At 42.0% G+C, this 17,025-nt stretch overlaps 1 protein-coding gene across 4 annotated transcripts in view; it reads left to right on the forward strand.

Moving 5' to 3' along the window:
- LUZP2 (leucine zipper protein 2) overlaps positions 1-17,025 on the forward strand; it is a 346,882-nt gene that overhangs the window by 24,207 nt on the left and 305,650 nt on the right. For 3 of the 4 annotated variants that reach the window (XM_080983546.1, XM_080983545.1, XM_080983543.1), the window contains one exon: positions 4,889-5,092. In XM_080983546.1, the coding sequence (XP_080839672.1) occupies positions 5,031-5,092 (62 nt within the window). In that variant the 5' untranslated portion in view covers positions 4,889-5,030. Of the gene's footprint in view, positions 1-4,469; positions 4,489-4,888; positions 5,093-17,025 lie in introns of those variants that run through there. The other variant, XM_080983544.1, reaches the window with a different exon arrangement.

Genomic DNA, 17,025 nt, shown 5'->3' on the forward strand with positions numbered 1-17,025 from the left:
AGAGACATGTTGCATCAGGGGAAAGGACCATCTAAACCAGCATCCTGGTCTCCATGTGCCTATTGGAAAACAGAAGAAACATCATCTTTGAATGGGAAAGCATCAAATGGAAGCACTATCTTTTGTAAACCTCCCCACAACCCCCCCCCCCCATTTGCAAAGCTCAGTTCATTTAAGTCAGTGTTTCCTAAACTTGGGTCTCCAGCTGTTTTTGGACTACAACTCCCATCAACCATAGCTAGCAAGACCCATTAGTCAGGAATGATGGGAATTGTAGTCCAAAACGGCTGGAAACCAAAGTTTGGGAAACACTGATTTAACTGGAGCAGTAGATCAGGTCTCCCAAAGTAACTATGCATTTGCGTTGGCTTGACTATAATTTGTCATTGTGGTTTATTTGAGGGACTAGGTTTTGACAGATGTAGTCAATGATACATTGATCTCAGAATCACTTCTCAGTGTGACATCCTGGTATGTTAAGGCCCATTACACTAAGCTGTGGTGACTAACCAGATGCCTTATAAAATGTGGCGGCAGTACAGGGAATAGGAAGCTTTCTTAAGTTTTAATTCCCCCCTCTGAGAAAATGTTTCTGTTGAGAGGCAAAACAGTGATTGAATTCAGAAATTAATCTTCCACTCACCTTTCCCCCAAATGGCAAAAACTTCCTCCCTTCACTCAAAAATAAATAAGTAAACATCACACTGGATGTAAATGACAGAAGGTTGGTTTAATGGGCTGAAGGTGAGGTGCCTGGCAAGGTTGAAAGGTGAGGATCTGAGAGGTGGGCTTCCAGTAATAGGTCACCACATCACCATGGTAACACGACTGGCTCTGCCATGCAATATAAAGAAATTAAATATTAAAAAAAACATTCTCACATTAATAGGGAACTGTGAAAAATCATGCTGAACTGAGTAGCTGCTATTCTAACTGCTGTAGTTATGGAATAGTGAAAAAAGTGAGAGATATCAAATATGGTCTTTTTTATTAATATGCACACTCTTATTTCTCAATAGAACACATCCTCAAACTATGACTAGGTGGTGGTTGTATTTGTGACTGTTTAAAATGCCTTAAAGATCAGATGGTGTGTGGAGAACCAAGGTTGGGCATTCAGCTTCAGTTTAGACTTAAATTTGCCAACCTAGACTGATTCAGGTTTCTGATCTAAGCCCCTATTCTAGTTTATAAATGAATACCAATTGGGGAACTCTGCTGGGAGCTGGTGCAGGAGAGGAAATTGGTGAAAATCTCTTTTCTCTCCCCCCCCCCCCACTTTCCTTTTGCTAGAAGGAACATTCTGAACAATCCACTCAAGGGTTGCTACCTCTGGTGAGAGCAAACTCTGGAGCCAATTCACCATGGTCGCATACAGCTGTCATTGGGGCCTTCCACACATACAGTTTGTAGCACTCTAGCTGTTTGTCAGAGACATGGCCGGCAGAGCGGAATCTGCAGAGAGGGAGGAAAACAGAAACTTGGTTCTTTCACACAAGGAAAGTAAGACAAGCCCCTCTTGCTCTAGACTGCTGCCTGTGAGTTTTCGCAGCAGCACAGAGATGATGGAGCAGGATGCAGGTGGTAGGAGGGAGTTGGATTCAACTCCAGAGGAGAAGGAATGGGCTGCACCTGAGTCTCCAAGAAGTAGGAGGCGGAGCAAGTGATTAGAACAAAGGAAGACCCGCAGGAAGCAGGGGTGGTTTTGGCATGTATCTGGCCTTGGGAGGGGCCAGAAGCCAGTCAAGTCAACTGACTCAGACAGTGAGGAATGAGTTGTGGGAAGCCTGAATTGCTGAAAGCCCATAATAGCTAAATAAACCTCCACTAGTAAAACTGCCAGTATCCTTGTCTTTTGTGAGAGAAGTGCTAAACCTGACACTGTTGTTTGTTCCAAGGGTTTTTGATGTGAAATTGTAGTGGACCATTCACACCACTGATGTTACTCAAACCACAAATCCCAAGCACCATCCATAATGTGAGACATTGCAGAAATCAACATTTCACACTGAACAACATTGTGGAACCATGCTGGAACGTTCACAAATGTCAGGTTTTTTGAGAGAGAAGAAAAGGTCGCTTGATAGCTACAGTAACCTGAAAAAGCAATGAAATGATTGATGACGTTAAGTTGGAAGCAGGCAGGAAAATCCTGTAGCTATAGCACAGGGCAGTCCAACTTTCATACCAAGTGGGCTGCAAGAGTACTTCGACACAGAGCTAATGGGTCACACCCTGCCTTGTTGCATGGGCGGGGGAACAAGGCCAAGATTTGATAGCCCTCCCAGCCCATGCACTGCCTTTACAAAGCCAGCTAAGTGAGGACTTTAGGAGCCTGTCGGAGCTCTCACACCTCCTTACCAAAGTCCAGCATCCTTCCCCCTGGGGAAGGCAGCACAAGAGTTGTGGGTGGGTTGTGCATCAAATGTTGCTGAGGGCTGCAAAAGGAGGCCTCAGGGGCCATATGTGGCCCTCAGACTATGTATTGGACCACCCTGCTATAGCTTTACAAATGTTACATAGGGAGGGCCCTTCTGTACCAAACCAGTATTTCAATAATGTAGTATATTTCAAAACACCTCTCAGTGTATAATGCAGCAATGCATGGAGCCATGTTGTTCCAGTATAGTGGGCTATTTTAAATGTGTTTGGTTGGATCCAAACTGCTTCCCAAGAACAGAAGGGCTGTTTCCATCAGTGGAAGGCATCTGGTTCAGTGGATGAGTCCTTCTGGTAGCAGGAGGGGAAGTCATTTCCCTTGATTTTGCCTTGCTGAAATCTGTTTCAGAGCATTGGGGGACCTTTTGGAACAGTGAAGGATGTGGCTCAGGAGAGAGAGACAAAATTGGTGCCAGTTTCTCTTCCATTCCATCCCTGCCACCTTCTGCTGGCAGGAGCATCTGAGCAGAACTACACTCCAGGGAAGAGGGACGTTGCCTCCAGTGTGAGCAAACTTTGGATCCAATCCACTGAGGTTGCCTGCACATTGCTTTTCAAATAGCAGAGGCATACAATAAGGATCCTGTGAGCACACACAGGCTAATAGGAACCACTTGAGTAGTGACAGTGATTAGCAGCAAGTACTAGACTGTGGTTGGGACAGCACATCAAGGGCATGGGTCCCTTGAACCTGAAACTCTACCTTTATGCCAGGGGCAAAGTAATTTAAATACAAAAAGGAAAATAGTTTATATTAGCATCATTCACTGTGAAGGGTATATTTCCATTTCCACATCATAAATATGAAAACAGGGGGCTGATTCACACCTTCCAAGTGTCCCTATTTTCCAGAAATGTCCCTGATTTAGAGAAGCCATCCCGGTTACTGATTTGATCCTGGAATGTCCCACCTTTCCATAGGATGTCCCTATTTTCATTGGAGAAAAGTTGGAGGGTATGGAGTTATTCAACCTTCAAGTCTTCTGAAGGAAATCCTGTTTGGGGGACGGCTTTTTAAAAATGTTTTATTATGTTTTTTATATATGTTGGAAGCTGCCCAGTAAGATGTGTGGAATATAAATAGTAAAATTATCATTATGGAATGGGACTTCCCTATTTTCAATGGAAACATGTTGGAGGGTATGCTGATTCTGTTTGAATTTTTCTACAATGTTTATTTGCAACGACACCTTGCCATTTGACTATGCATGCCCCGTTCACTATTAATTACCATGTGTGCATTTTGCCCTTTAAACTGAATTAGCTTCTAGTTAGCATGTTTATAGCTGATGGTTGCCAAATATTTCCTTTCCTAATCTGCCAGAGGGGGAAAAGAAAGAAGCATAGGTTGAATCTGGGAAGCTTTTGTCTGTAATGTATTGCCACTGTATGATGTATCAAACCATTTTAAATCTTTCTGATGCGTTCTGCATGAGCAATTATGTATTCAGGCAACCGAACTCTCCTTTCTTATGACCCATGTAACCGCCTTCACTTTCCAGAACAAGCTGTTCTCATTTCATGTAACTGCATTATGCTTTAAATTCTGCATTTCTGTCATACCTTAAAATCTGGGAATCTATTGCCTATCAAAGAGTGGGGTTTTTATTTATGTGTCTTGGGAGTGAAGGGCATTCAGGACTTTTACACTTCTGTCAAAAGCAGTTTGCCAGTAAAAGATGAGGACCATCATGTAAAGAATTTAACCTCTTTCAGAACATGCACACACAACTTAATGAAGTGTGTGACATTTATGCCAACTGTTGGGCTTTTTTCTTAATTAAATGACATATAGAGAGAGAAAGCATAAGGCACACAAACACAGAAAGCAGAAATCTGAATGGTCCCTCAAATAGGTGCCTCAGGACTTTGTGGCATCTCAGGGTCTTTAGAGTGGCACTAACATTTCAGTATATCTTTTGGGGTGCATTTTTACTTCATTTGTTTCGGTGCCAACTCCCATGCTGCCAAGATTTGCACTTCTAATTGGCGCGATAACTTCCATTTCTAACTGAGCGGAGTACAGCCTTTGTATGCACAGTGCATGAGGTTAATTTGAAACTAGTCTGTTAATTTAAAGAAACCTGACCTGTGTTCTACATTGCAAATCCTGTTGAGTGATGCAACTTTAATTCTAACAACAGACAGATTTTGCGTCTGTGTGCTTTTCCCTTGATATCATTTTTAAGGCAAAAGTGATGTGCACTCCTAGCCTGGGAGCTAAGTAGCATCCACGGTGCTCTCACTTCCCTCCCTAGTTGCCACTTAAACTGCTAGTAATAACAAATCCTTCAGGACATCAATAGAGTCGCTGTGTTGAATAATCGCAGGCTATCAGGCAGGAGGCTTGCAGCAGCAGCTCCATTGCCTGTGACATCACTCCTGAAGCTCAAACCCCACTCTAAGCAGCCTTCATTAGTCAGTGTGTTGGTCTGTCTGCTTTTTCCAGATCTACAGACCGTCACACGCGGGAGCAGGCTCTTTGCAGAGGAAGGACTTTGGGAATCAGAAGCTCTGGGAGAGACGGCGGAATAAAGAAGGGAGGGAGAGCGGCAGCGAGCCCCAGAGAACGCAACAGACACACTTACAATATGAAATTCATCCTGCTTCGTTACTTGCTGTCCCTTTTCCCTGTTCTGGTTCTCAGCACCAGGTGAGTGCACAGATCTCTGACTTTGGAATGTGTTTGAGAAGCAGTTAAGGTGCATTTTTTAAGCTTGATTTTCATTCCGGCTTCTCTCATGCTTGTAAGTTCAGGGAGCACCTTTTCTTGAACTGATTCCAGGGTAGGTTTTCGTTTCATGTTTCTCTCTCTCTCTCTCTCTCTCTCTCTCTCTCTCTCTCTCTCTCTCTCTCTCACACACACACACACACACACACACACACACATGTCTTTGATTCTGGGTTATTTCCTAGTTAGTCCAGTCCATCCATCTCCTTAGCTGGTAACAGGGAAACTGCGAGCTCTGCAATGACCCAAACGCTTTTGTGATGAAGCAAAACTGTTCCTGACGTCCAGTATAGCTGTAGCAATTTTGCATGTGTTCCAGTGGAAATAAAGCTAAAGAAATGGGAATGGAGAACGTGGATTTATGATGTTAGGAGATCTGAGCTGGAAAATAGAATGCCAAAGCCTGGAACAGTTTTATTGCAGTAGGAGTTTTACATTTGAAACATAACCGTGTTCAGTCTTTCTGTTTGTATTTGTGAATGGCATGAGCCTGGAATGGTATCGGGATGGCAGGGGTAATATTTTAAAGTTCCAGAAATACAGGAATCTCCCAGTGTGTTGGCTTCAAATCAACAAAAGGTTTTGAGTTTTCAATTTTGGGCATCACAGTTTGGGATCTATGGAGAACATTTATTCCTGAGTCAGGGGCAGCATGTCCTGCAGCCGGTACACATAGCATGTGCAGTAAATCAGATCTTAAGGGATGACACTCTGTCTCACAGCCACATTGCACACAGATTGAAAGTTAATACTGTGTGCAGAGTAGGATCTGTTTGAGTAAAGACCTCTTCCGACGTCTTGCTGTCAGTGCATGGCTTTCAATTTCCTGGTGCTTATAAACAAGAAAATGACAACCTCCTGCTATGTTGGCTATTAAGTACCTTGTAAACTTTTAAGTCCCAAGAGAAGGTAAATAGCCGTGTGCCCACGCCAAGGCATGTCTCAGAGAATTGCCCATATCCCTTTATGATTAAGTTTTGCTTTCCTGCAAGGTTACTCCAGCAGTGGATTTGAAGAAGCTTTCTATTCTGGGCTCTAAGTGTACTGTCACTGAAACAAGATTACTCACTAAACAGTTGGGTTTTCAGATGTAATCCACCTGAGCAAGAGTGCCTGCCAACTGCAGGTGTAACTGAGAAGGAAGGGTCAAAGAAGTAGGGAGAGAAGCAGCAGGACCACAGATAGTTTTGTGCTGAGATGTGCCAGGACTTCTTACTCAGCTGTCTACACTTTTAAAGAAGTTGTAATTTTAGGTTCTGCCCTGCTCAGCCAGTAATGAATCCCTCAGATGCTCTTTGATAGACCATGCAATTCTCTTTGAAGCCTTGCATTGCAATTTGCTAATTATCTGAGGCTCTGTTTTGACTTACTGAGTAGATCTTGGAAATATCCTGTCGTATAAAAGTCTCTGTCAATTCAGGCTGCTGATTTGGTGGCTAAACTGTATGTGCATTGCCAAATGACACAGGAGTTAAATTCAAATGGAGGCTTGAGATGGAAAAAGCAACTCACCAAGAGATAAAAGTTTGCATCTTAAATGGGCTTTTGATTGAAGTGCTTTTATAGCTGAGTTGATGGCTGCCAACTTATCTCCTGTTTACAAAGAACAGAAAAGGAAAGGCATATTTGCATTTCCATATGTTTTCAAAATTTGAATAGATTTCCTGAAAGAAAATGAGATCAGAGTATCAGCTGCTGTAACCTAGAATCTTGGCCAATAAACTTTGAAAGGATGTCATTAAAAAGGTTGTCACGTAAACCTCTTTGCCTATGAAGTATATCAATGGTAAACAATTTTCTTCTTCTCTGGACTTACCTTGGAGTAAGCCCCACTGAATTCAGTGGGACTTTCTTCTGAGTAGACATGGTTAGGCTTGCAGCTTTAGATGACAAAACTGGGAAAATATACTTGTGTCCACCCCACCTCCATTAGTGTAACTTTCAGACTTGAACTCAACTTGCACATAGTTCTGAAATGCATGTTAGCTTGATTCTTTTCTGGTGATATTGAGAAGATATACCAATGCGTGCGAATCACCAACCAGTCATTGATTACATATCAGTGAGTACTGATTTACAAGTAACTTCCTTTTAGAACTGTTATCATTATACGACTAAACAACAACAAGAAGTTATTGTGAAGCTTCCACTAGGGTTTTGAACAAGCACTGGAAGCCACAGAGATTTGCAGCTCCAAGAGAAAGTGATTTTTGAAAATAACGTAGGTTTTATTTGGGCTCTTAATGAATGCTTAACAGAAAGGAACAAGAGTTGATTGATACTGCATTGCTGGTGGAAGCATGTTAAGAGATGAGACTTTATTGGGAATGCCCATAATTACACAAGAGGAGTGAGAGGGAGGAGACAGTAGACAAATTGGCTCCGGGAACTAATTGGAAGTTGCCTTCTAAAGCATTAGTTTAGAGTGCATATAATTTGAAACAAAGCTGCCCCAGGGGGCATTTGTATGTTACATTTTACATTTTGATTTTGAATCCTAACTTTTGGAGAATATATTTTTGAAGTTACCCTCTTGTTTTGTGTTAAATATTGGCATGATTCAATAACAGTAATTCAGGAGGCTGTTGGAAGTGAGCATATGGGGTGGTATTTTGGTAATGTGGTAACTCTGAAGAACTATGGGTATGGCCCCGTAGGGACTTCTCTGCAGCCACCTTGTCCTTGCAAAGCTGTGGGTGCAATAGGGTGTACACAGCCTTCTGTTGGTTTTTCTCTTGCAGGATTTAGCCAGTGATATTTCTCCTGTAATTTATTCTAGAAGAATGCCATTGAGTTTGTAGCATCTAAGATTGTTCCTTGCTAACATATGGTTAATGCTCAGGCAATTGCCCAAGCTGAGAAGGTTTGCAAGAACAGTTGCTGTAGTGAAGATGGGAATCTATTATCCTGCTGTGTGAAACTGCTTAGCTCAGGCATAGCTAAAGCCACGAGTGCTTTGAGATTTCTTTAGAAGTATTTTCCTGTCAACTTGTCATGGACACAGAACAATCTTCATTTCTTGTATTTACCAGCACTAGAATCAGTGGACAGTCCACTTGATTGGCGGGTGAGGGGAGGATGCAGACAGTTAAGCTAAAGTTTACCATTCTTATTCCTTGGGGGGGGGGATTATCCCCATTTCTCTCTGTGTGTGTGTTTATGAAGAGGACTATATTTTTAAATAAGTATGCATTCTGCATGCATTTTTTCAGGAATAACTTATTTCCTTTTCTAAATTGTATTTTCCCCATGAGCAAAGTAGAATAATCACAATCAAAGTTCTGGATTTCAGTATCTTGAAACTGCTGGTGGCCAAATCATGAGTCATGATTTGAGTCTTCTGATCTAGGTCTCCAACTGGGGCTTTATCAGTAAAATGGAAGCTAGGTCAAAATAATAAAAAATAAGGTGTACTCTCAAGCTCTCTTGCCTAAAACAGCCTTTGCCAACCTGGTGCCTGCCAAATATTTTACACTAGAGGCCCCATCAGCCCAGCCAGAACATACTTAAGAGTAAATGTTCGCAGAAAGAGACATTTCTGTAAGATGTGCTGTCAGAAATCTATCTGGTGGAAAGTCATTGGGGATTGTTCTTCCTTCCCAGCCTCTAGGCATACTGGGTCAAGAAAGCAGCACTGCGGCATCCCAATACATGCTCCTTTGTATCTTTTCACCTTTCACTGCCATCGCTTCGATAGTTGTAAATAGGGATACAGAAGTTGTCTATGTATTGTGTGCTTCTTTAAGTTGCAACCTGACCGACACTTTTGAAATCATGGGAGTCGGTATCTCAAGGACTACCAGCTCCTATGTAAATATGCCCAAATGGTCATTATCTGAAGCCCTCCTCTGGGTGCTCCTGTTTTCTGAGGTAAGGCTAGGTATGAGGCAGGTGAAGAAAGCACTTTTTCTGTGATGGCACCCCATTGTGGAATGCTCTCTCCAGGCATTTTTGGGGACTCTGACATACACCATATAATTTTTTGGTTCCTACCAACTAAGTGAGCCTAAAGCGCATCCCAATTGTGAGCTAGTTTATCTGTGGCTCGTGCTAACTTTCCTCAGTTTTGCTCTGTTGTTCAATAAATGCAAATATATATATATAAAATGCGAGCACATCTCCAGTGACCTCATTCCAAAAGCAACCAAACCTAGGAAACCTTTGAAAGCCCTGAAACTTTTCACCAGCTAGGAAAATTGGGGTACGCGAAGCAATGCCCTCTTTTTAACACTTTACTTCAGCTCTAACATTTGCAGGCACATGAATTACTTGAGCTCATAGAACAGTAGGCTGTGATTTTGTAGTGAGCCAGTAGGAATCGCATCTTAATCACTCTGAGCAACCCGGCACTTCTGCCATTGCTTGTGCATGGTGCTGAGCCACCTGCTGGGAAGTTTGTGTAGCAGGTCTGCCTTTACCCAATTAGCTACTTCTGAGCATTAAGCACCCTGAAAACTTCCAGACCTCCAATGCAGATCTCTGACCCTCTGCTCTAACAATACACTCTACATTATGTGCATTGTTGAAAAAGAATGTTTGCAAGTATTAAAAGTTTTACAAGGCCAGACAGATACTGTTTCTATTCCAGTATTCTGGTAGCTTGTTGTTGTTGTTGTTGTTTAGTCATTTAGTCATGTCCGACTCTTCATGACCCCATGGAACAGAGCACACCAGGCCCTCCTGTCTTTCACTGCCTCCCGCAGTTTGGTCAAACTCATGTTTGTATCTTAGAGAACACTGTCCAACCATCTCGTCCTCTGTCGTCCCCTTCTCCTTGTTCCCTCAATCTTTCCCAACATCAGGGTCTTTTCCAGGGAGTCTTCTCTTCTCATGAAGTGGCCAAAGTACTGGAGCCTCAGCTTCACGATCTGTCCTTCCAGTGAGCACTCAGGGCTGAATTCCTTCAGAATGGATAGGTTTGATCTTCTTGCATTCCATGGGACTCTCAAGAGTCTCCTCCAGCACCATAATTCAAAAGCATCAATTCTTCGGTGATCAGCCTTCTTGATGGTCCAGCTCTCACTTCCATACATCACTACTGGGAAAACCATGGCTTTAACTATACAGACCTTTGTTAGCAAGGTGATGTCTCTGCTTTTTAAGATGCTGTCTAGGTTTGTCATCGCCTTTCTCTTCATACTGGAGAGCCAGTGTGGTGTAGTGGTTAAGAGCGGTGGACTCGTAATCTGGGGAACTGGGTTCGCGTCTCCGCTCCTCCACATGCAGCTGCTAGGTGACCTTGGGCTAGTCACACTTCTCTCAGCCCCACTCACTTCACAGAGTGTTTGTTGTGGGGGAGGAAGGGAAAGGAGAATGTTAGCTGCTTTGAGACTCCTTAAAGGGAGTGAAAGGCAGGATATCAAATCCAAACTCTTCTTCTTCTCCTTCTCCAAGAAACAGGTGTCTTTTAATTTTGTGACTACTGGTAGCTTATAACAAGAAATTAAAGTTGATATACATATGTCAAAAGTCTGTTCCCCCAAACTTTTCAGTTTATAGGCATTGGTATTCTTTTTCTAATTGCCTTTTTTTTTGGTATTTTTATTTCATTATACCAGAATTGTTACCACAATGTACTGTGAAAATACATCCAAAGGTTAATTTGCATTTTAGCTTTCTTTCTTTGCCTGAAGTGTATATTTTAAAAGATGTCAGAAAGTTACCACTACTGTGAAATTATTATGGATTTTAAAGAATGCTAGGACTGTGCTGAATATTTTCCATATTTGGGTCAAAGCTAGCAATTTTGAAAACTTTCCCCCTCAGAAGCTTAGACTGCCTAAATGCTTGTCGTTTTTTCAGGCCTGCACACTGTCATCCCACCCCCGCTGGCTGTTGTTTCTTCAGCAGAAGAATGGAGAAAAGAGAAAGACAATATGTATGGGAAGATTTATTAACAAATTACTTATCAGATTTTACGGCACATTTTGAACATCTACGTTCTTCCTCGGGGGAAACTGTAATTCAGGTTCCAGCAAAAAAACAGCTAAATAGATCAAGATTTAGATGGTGAACCTTTGCTAGAGAAGCTAATCTTTCCTGGTGTTAAATGAGTAAATGAACAGTTTTGTCAGAATAGCTGGAAAATCATTAGAAAGGCAGGATCAGGCTGCTTGTTTTTTGCACCATCATTTGCAAATATGGTTGGTAACCTTGTCAAACTCTGGCTACGGGTGTCACACTATTCAAAAGCTTTTTCTACTGAAGGAGTGGAGTTGGTTCGAGTCAATGAGATAAGTCAACAACTGCATCTTTATGAAACTTCTTGAGGTTCTAAGATAATAATAATAAAAAACCTTACAGGCATATACATTGTTTTCCAATCAAAATTTGAAGAAAGAAATAACTTGCAACATGTGTATAGCAAACCTCAAAGTTTTGGCTCCTCCCTGAAGCTTCCCTCCTTCCATCTGACCAAGAGGGTGCCTCAACCCTTTGGATCAGATGGTTGCAACGGAGGCTGGGGGGAGGTGATGGCTGCAGACAAAGGAAGATTCACCAAAAATTGCTTTCCTCTTCATTTTGCTGACATACGCATTTTGATCTTGGAGCTTAACCAACTGGATTCCACCCAATGCGCTTTTCCATTGCTTTTATTAATAACAGAAACCTATTGGGGTCTTTCTTCCTATGCTAGCAACCTTTTCTATAGTGTGTGTGTGTGTGTGTGTGTGTGTGTGTGTGTGTCTAAAATGGTGCGCAGTGTAAACTGAAACCTGATCTTGCAGTCATCAACAGGCATGTAATACAACCTGAAGAAAATGTTGTTTACTCCTAATAATGTGTGTAATGCCGACACTCACTAAATGGGTGTACAATAATAGGGTAAGATTTGGTTTATTTAAAAAAGAAAATATAACTGGGTCTCATATTAGTTTAATAGCAGGGGAAAGGATTATGGCAGCACCCCCCGCCCAAAGTTCAATAGAACCATTCCACAGCCGTTTTAAATTGCTATTATAAAGCACTTTGTAATTCAGTTCACAGGAACAAGTGCCACATTAGTGACTTTTGACAGAAATGAATATAGATTTCTCGAGTCATGAAGACACAATTTCTGGGTTTCATTTTAAATTTATTTATTTATTTAAAACATTCATACCCTTTTACTCTAATGCCCGAAATGCTTATGGCAACAATGTTTCACATTTTTTCCTATAAACAGCAGAGAAAGCAGATATGGGTATGGGGTAAAGCCTCTGTTGTTTAAGCAAAAAGTATGATCCTAAAATGAAACTTTGAACTTGCAACATAAAACTACAATATTGACTTTCCTAGCCCTGTGCCAAGGCAACCTCTTTACCTAGTGTTTACTTAGGCAATAGGCAGAATTCTTTGAGCGCATTAATTATCTCTTCTTGCAGTGACTGGATCAAGTATAAAAAACGTCTGAAGAAAGGCAAGACTAGATATTGGCTCTTCCGAGTAGACACGCATAAGGTTGAACTTTAAATCTTCCCCATCCTATGGGATCACCTCATACTACAAGATGTGAATTGCTGTGTCTGGTTTGCTTCACATCACTATAGAAAGGGACAGAGAAATAAAGGAAGGACCCCAAGATGGAGAGGATGGGAGAGTAGACACTAAAGGCACTAAAGCATCGCTTCCTTATGCCGCAAGGGTGCCATAATTGTGTTGGCACTAACATCTGGCAACAAAGCTATTTTGAAATTTGTGATTTAGCTCTGCCAAGTATGTGCACATATATAGATATGTGAGCATTGCAATGATGCCATTCAACTTCTGATCTTTCTCTGCTTCTTCACATGAAAAAGATACTAGTTGATGGCACCATTTCTGAAGCATTCATCTTCAAAGTTATATAATCAGCTTTACTTTCCAGGTTTCCCCCCTGACATTTTTTTTTCTTGTACGTATTTATAAACCATTTTCCAAAATAATGGACTGGAGGTTTTAGTAAATGTTCATTTTTTTACAGACAAATTTAATCAGTACCACTTCCTTTATTTTATAATAGCTTCCTCCAGCCTGATGCTCTCATTATGTTTTGTACGCAGTTGTTTTAAATAGTTCTGATATAGTGTAATATTGTGTTTTCATATTAAACTTGAGTTTTCATTGCTACCTACCCTGGGACCTTAGAGTGAAGGGCAGGTAATAAAATATAGTGACAACAGCAGTAACAACAGTGTACCTATCAACTCCAGCAAATGCAGCCTGCTTGTTGTTACTGATAGGAGATACAGTACATAACCTCTGGTGGGCATCAGCTTGAGGAATGATGCTTTGAGTGCACATTTAGGAGAGCCTGTTTGGGATAGCAATTAAGAGTTCAAATTCCCATTCAGCAGTGACACTCCCGTGGTGACCTTGGGGCAGTTGCCTTCTCTCAGCCTAACCTGCCTCACAGACTTGTTCTGAGCATAAAATGGGGAAAGCCACACATGCCACCCTGTACTCCTTGGGGAAAAGGCTGGATATAAAGGCAATGATAAATAAATAAAATCAAGAACAGTGACAAGACTCATCAGAGGGTGCTTTCAGAGGGTTGCTGTTCTCTTCCTGTAAGCTCCACAACTTTCTACACTTCAGCAAATTATCCTACTATCTTCTATCATGTCAAAAACTTTTTATGAGACAGAGTGGCAAGTCCACATTAAAACACCTAAAGTGAAAGTACCTAGTCAAATACAAAAACTCAAAAATAGGCAGAGATCAGTGGACAGATAAAGCACCATTCCTGCCTGTTGTAGCTTGCCAAACTATAAAAAGTCCAGTTGATTAATTATATGCCAAATCACTTATTAATTGTTTAATTAGTTGACTATGTTGACATTGCCAAAACCTCACTCCAGATATATTTTTAATAAGCAAAGGTTGCAATTGCTCATTAGATGAAAAAGTAGTATTGCGTTTTCTCTAACCCCCTCTCAAATTCCATTTACCGAATCTGGTGAGAACCAAATACCATTAAAAAGCAAATGTCTCCTGGTACAATCACATATGTATTTGTTGCAAAAAATTGTTGTGATGTGCCATTACATGCCAACGTGTGTAACAGAAACAAGCGCATGTACGCATCCAGCCCTCAATCATGTTCGCTTCAGAGCGCAGCTACTGTTGTTGTGCCATCTGTGTATTATAAACATTGCTATTCTCTAATTTTGCCTGTTTGAATTTCTCTGGGAAGATGAAAGATCAAGCTTCCCTCTTGACACATAATTCATTCCACATTTGCTTTTCTATTGTCTTGGAATATTTTCTGGTTTCTTGTAAAATGTACATCTGAAATGGTGCTGTTTTTTCCTCTGCTTTGTGGACCATAGACATCGGTGAAAGGAAGGGGGAGGGACTAGTCCTTTACTTGAACCTTGTAACACCTTGGACTTTTCATATAAATGCTCCTTTGTGGGCTACTGTAATGAACTACAGCCACACCCGATCATTTTTCCAGTATAGCACTCCTAGTCATCAGTCAATTCACTGGATTCCTGATAAACATAATGGTTCATATCCATTCCAGGTATAATTTTCATTGATTGCAAAGCCACAAAAATCAATATAGCTACATCAGGGATGGACTGAGCTTGAAGACTTAATAACTACTTTGATGACTTATGATTTGGGGGGAATGCTACAAAATGCAGGGAATGCCCAAATCCCTGTTCAGATTCTTTGACTCTGATAAAAATGCATTGCGGCACCCTCAAAACTCATTTTAAAGTGAGTTCAAACATTATGTCATTCGTGTAATAATGAGCTATTACACAGTCAATCTGAATTTGTGAAACTGCTAGCACGAGGGTTGATATTTTTAATGCATGACTGAAATTTAGACAAGTTCATATAGACGGAAAGACAAGTAGCAGCCCTGATAACAGCTAAGTAACATCTGTAAGTTTAGAGGCAAGTATGCTGTCAACTGCTTGTTGTCCTTTAGGGGAGACAGCAGAGAAGGGCTATTAGGTTCATATTAGTCCAATACAGTTTAATGTCTGAGAGAAAAGGTAAGATGCAGCCCCTTCACCATGACATACAAAAACCATCCAGACTGGTAGCTGAATCTTCTTTCAGCATAGTGCAAGGAACAGCAAATTAGCTTGGAGAGGGTGTGTGTGTGTGTGTGTGTGTGTGTGTCCTGGGCAGACCACATTTCTGTCCTTTGCAGCTCCCTGGTATCTTCTACTCAAGGCATCTGCTTCATTCAGCCTGATGGTACGGCCAGATTTCCAAACTGCGATTGGCTAATCTGTGTCCAGGGCAGCAGTCTACCAGCTCCATCTGGAACACAGGCTGAGACCCTACCTGCCCGCAGACTGTCTTGCCAGAGTGGTGCATGCTCTAGTTCAGGGGTAGACAACCTAAGGCCCGGGGGCCAGATGCGGCCTAATCGCCTTCTCAATCTGGCCCACGGATGGTCCAGGAATCAGCATGTTTTTACATGAGTGGAATGTGTCCTTTTATTTAAAATGCATCTCTGGGGGTTTTGTGGGGCATAGGAATTATTTCATTCTTTTTACCTTCAAAATATAGTCCAGTGGACCGGCCCACAGCTGAAGAAGGTTGCTGACCCCTGCTCTAGTTATCTCCCGCCTGGACTACTGCAATGCACTCTACATGGGGCTACCTTTGAAGGTGACTCAGGAACTGCAATTAATCCAGAATGTGGCAGCTAGACTGGTGACTGGGAGAGGCTGCCGAGACCACATAACGCTGGTCTTGAAAGACCTACATTGGCTCCCAGTATGTTTCTGGGCACAATTCAAAGTGTTGGTGCTGACCTTTAAAGCCCTAAACAGCCTCGGTCCAGTATACCTGAAGGAGCGTCTCCACCCCCATCGTTCTGCTGGACACTGAGGTCCAGCACCGAGGGCCTTCTGGTGGTTCCCTCGCTGCGAGAAGCCAAGTTACAGGGAACCAGGCAGAGGGCCTTCTCGGCAGTGGCACCCGCCCTGTGGAACGCCCTCCCACCAGATGTCAAAGAGAAAAACAATTACCAGACTTTTAGAAGACATCTGAAGGCAGTGCTGTTTAGGAAAGCTTTTAATGTTTGACCAACTATTGTATTTTAATATTTTGTTGGAAGCCGCCCAGAGTGGCTGAGGAAGCCCAGCCAGATGGGCGGGGTATAAATAATAAATAAAAATAAAATATCACTAGATTTTATCCTTGGTCTGATCCCATTGGGATCAGGCTGTTGTGGGGAAAGTAGCTTCAGACAGTAGAGAACGTGACTGTACACATCTCTCTGTGTTTGACTCCATTTTGGATGAATGTGTCATGACAAACTAGTGAAATCAATGTGATATCTGGTTCTTAACAAGAATAGCATTTGGATGAAGTTCTCTGGATTCTAAAGGGTTTCCAATATTTGTGTGGAATAGTATCATACACTGGACCTAAAGAGAGTTTGCTTTTAAAAGACTAGAGCTGCCCTTAGCATGACCCATACGGAGCTACAAGGCTTAGGCAGCTGATTGGGGTTATGTGTGGTTGCTTGTGATCCCATTTGCCACCTGCAGGGCTAACAACCTTCCATGGCTGACTGGCTCAACATTGCCACCCCAACATCTTCCTTCTACTGCTGTTGCCTCCATCCTTCCACCCACTCACCTGTCCGCTCACTCACTGCTGCCTCTGACACAGCAGTGGAACTACAGTTACATGGCTCTTCATTTTGAGGAAGGGGTCCTTCTTCAGGGCAACACTTTGCAGTTGAGGCTGTCCAGAGACTGCCTGCACCACCTCCGCTTTGTGCAATGGCCACCAATTACCATTTAATATTTAAAATAATATTAAAACATATTTGAAAAGGAATTTGTCCCCCTTGACAGCAAAGCAACACCACAATGTATAACTCTGCGTAAGGACTCCTTCCTCAGAGCAAGGAA

The sequence above is a fragment of the Podarcis pityusensis genome (assembly GCF_964106645.2).
Source record: "Podarcis pityusensis genome assembly, chromosome: 1".
Lineage (NCBI taxonomy): Eukaryota > Metazoa > Chordata > Lepidosauria > Squamata > Lacertidae > Podarcis > Podarcis pityusensis.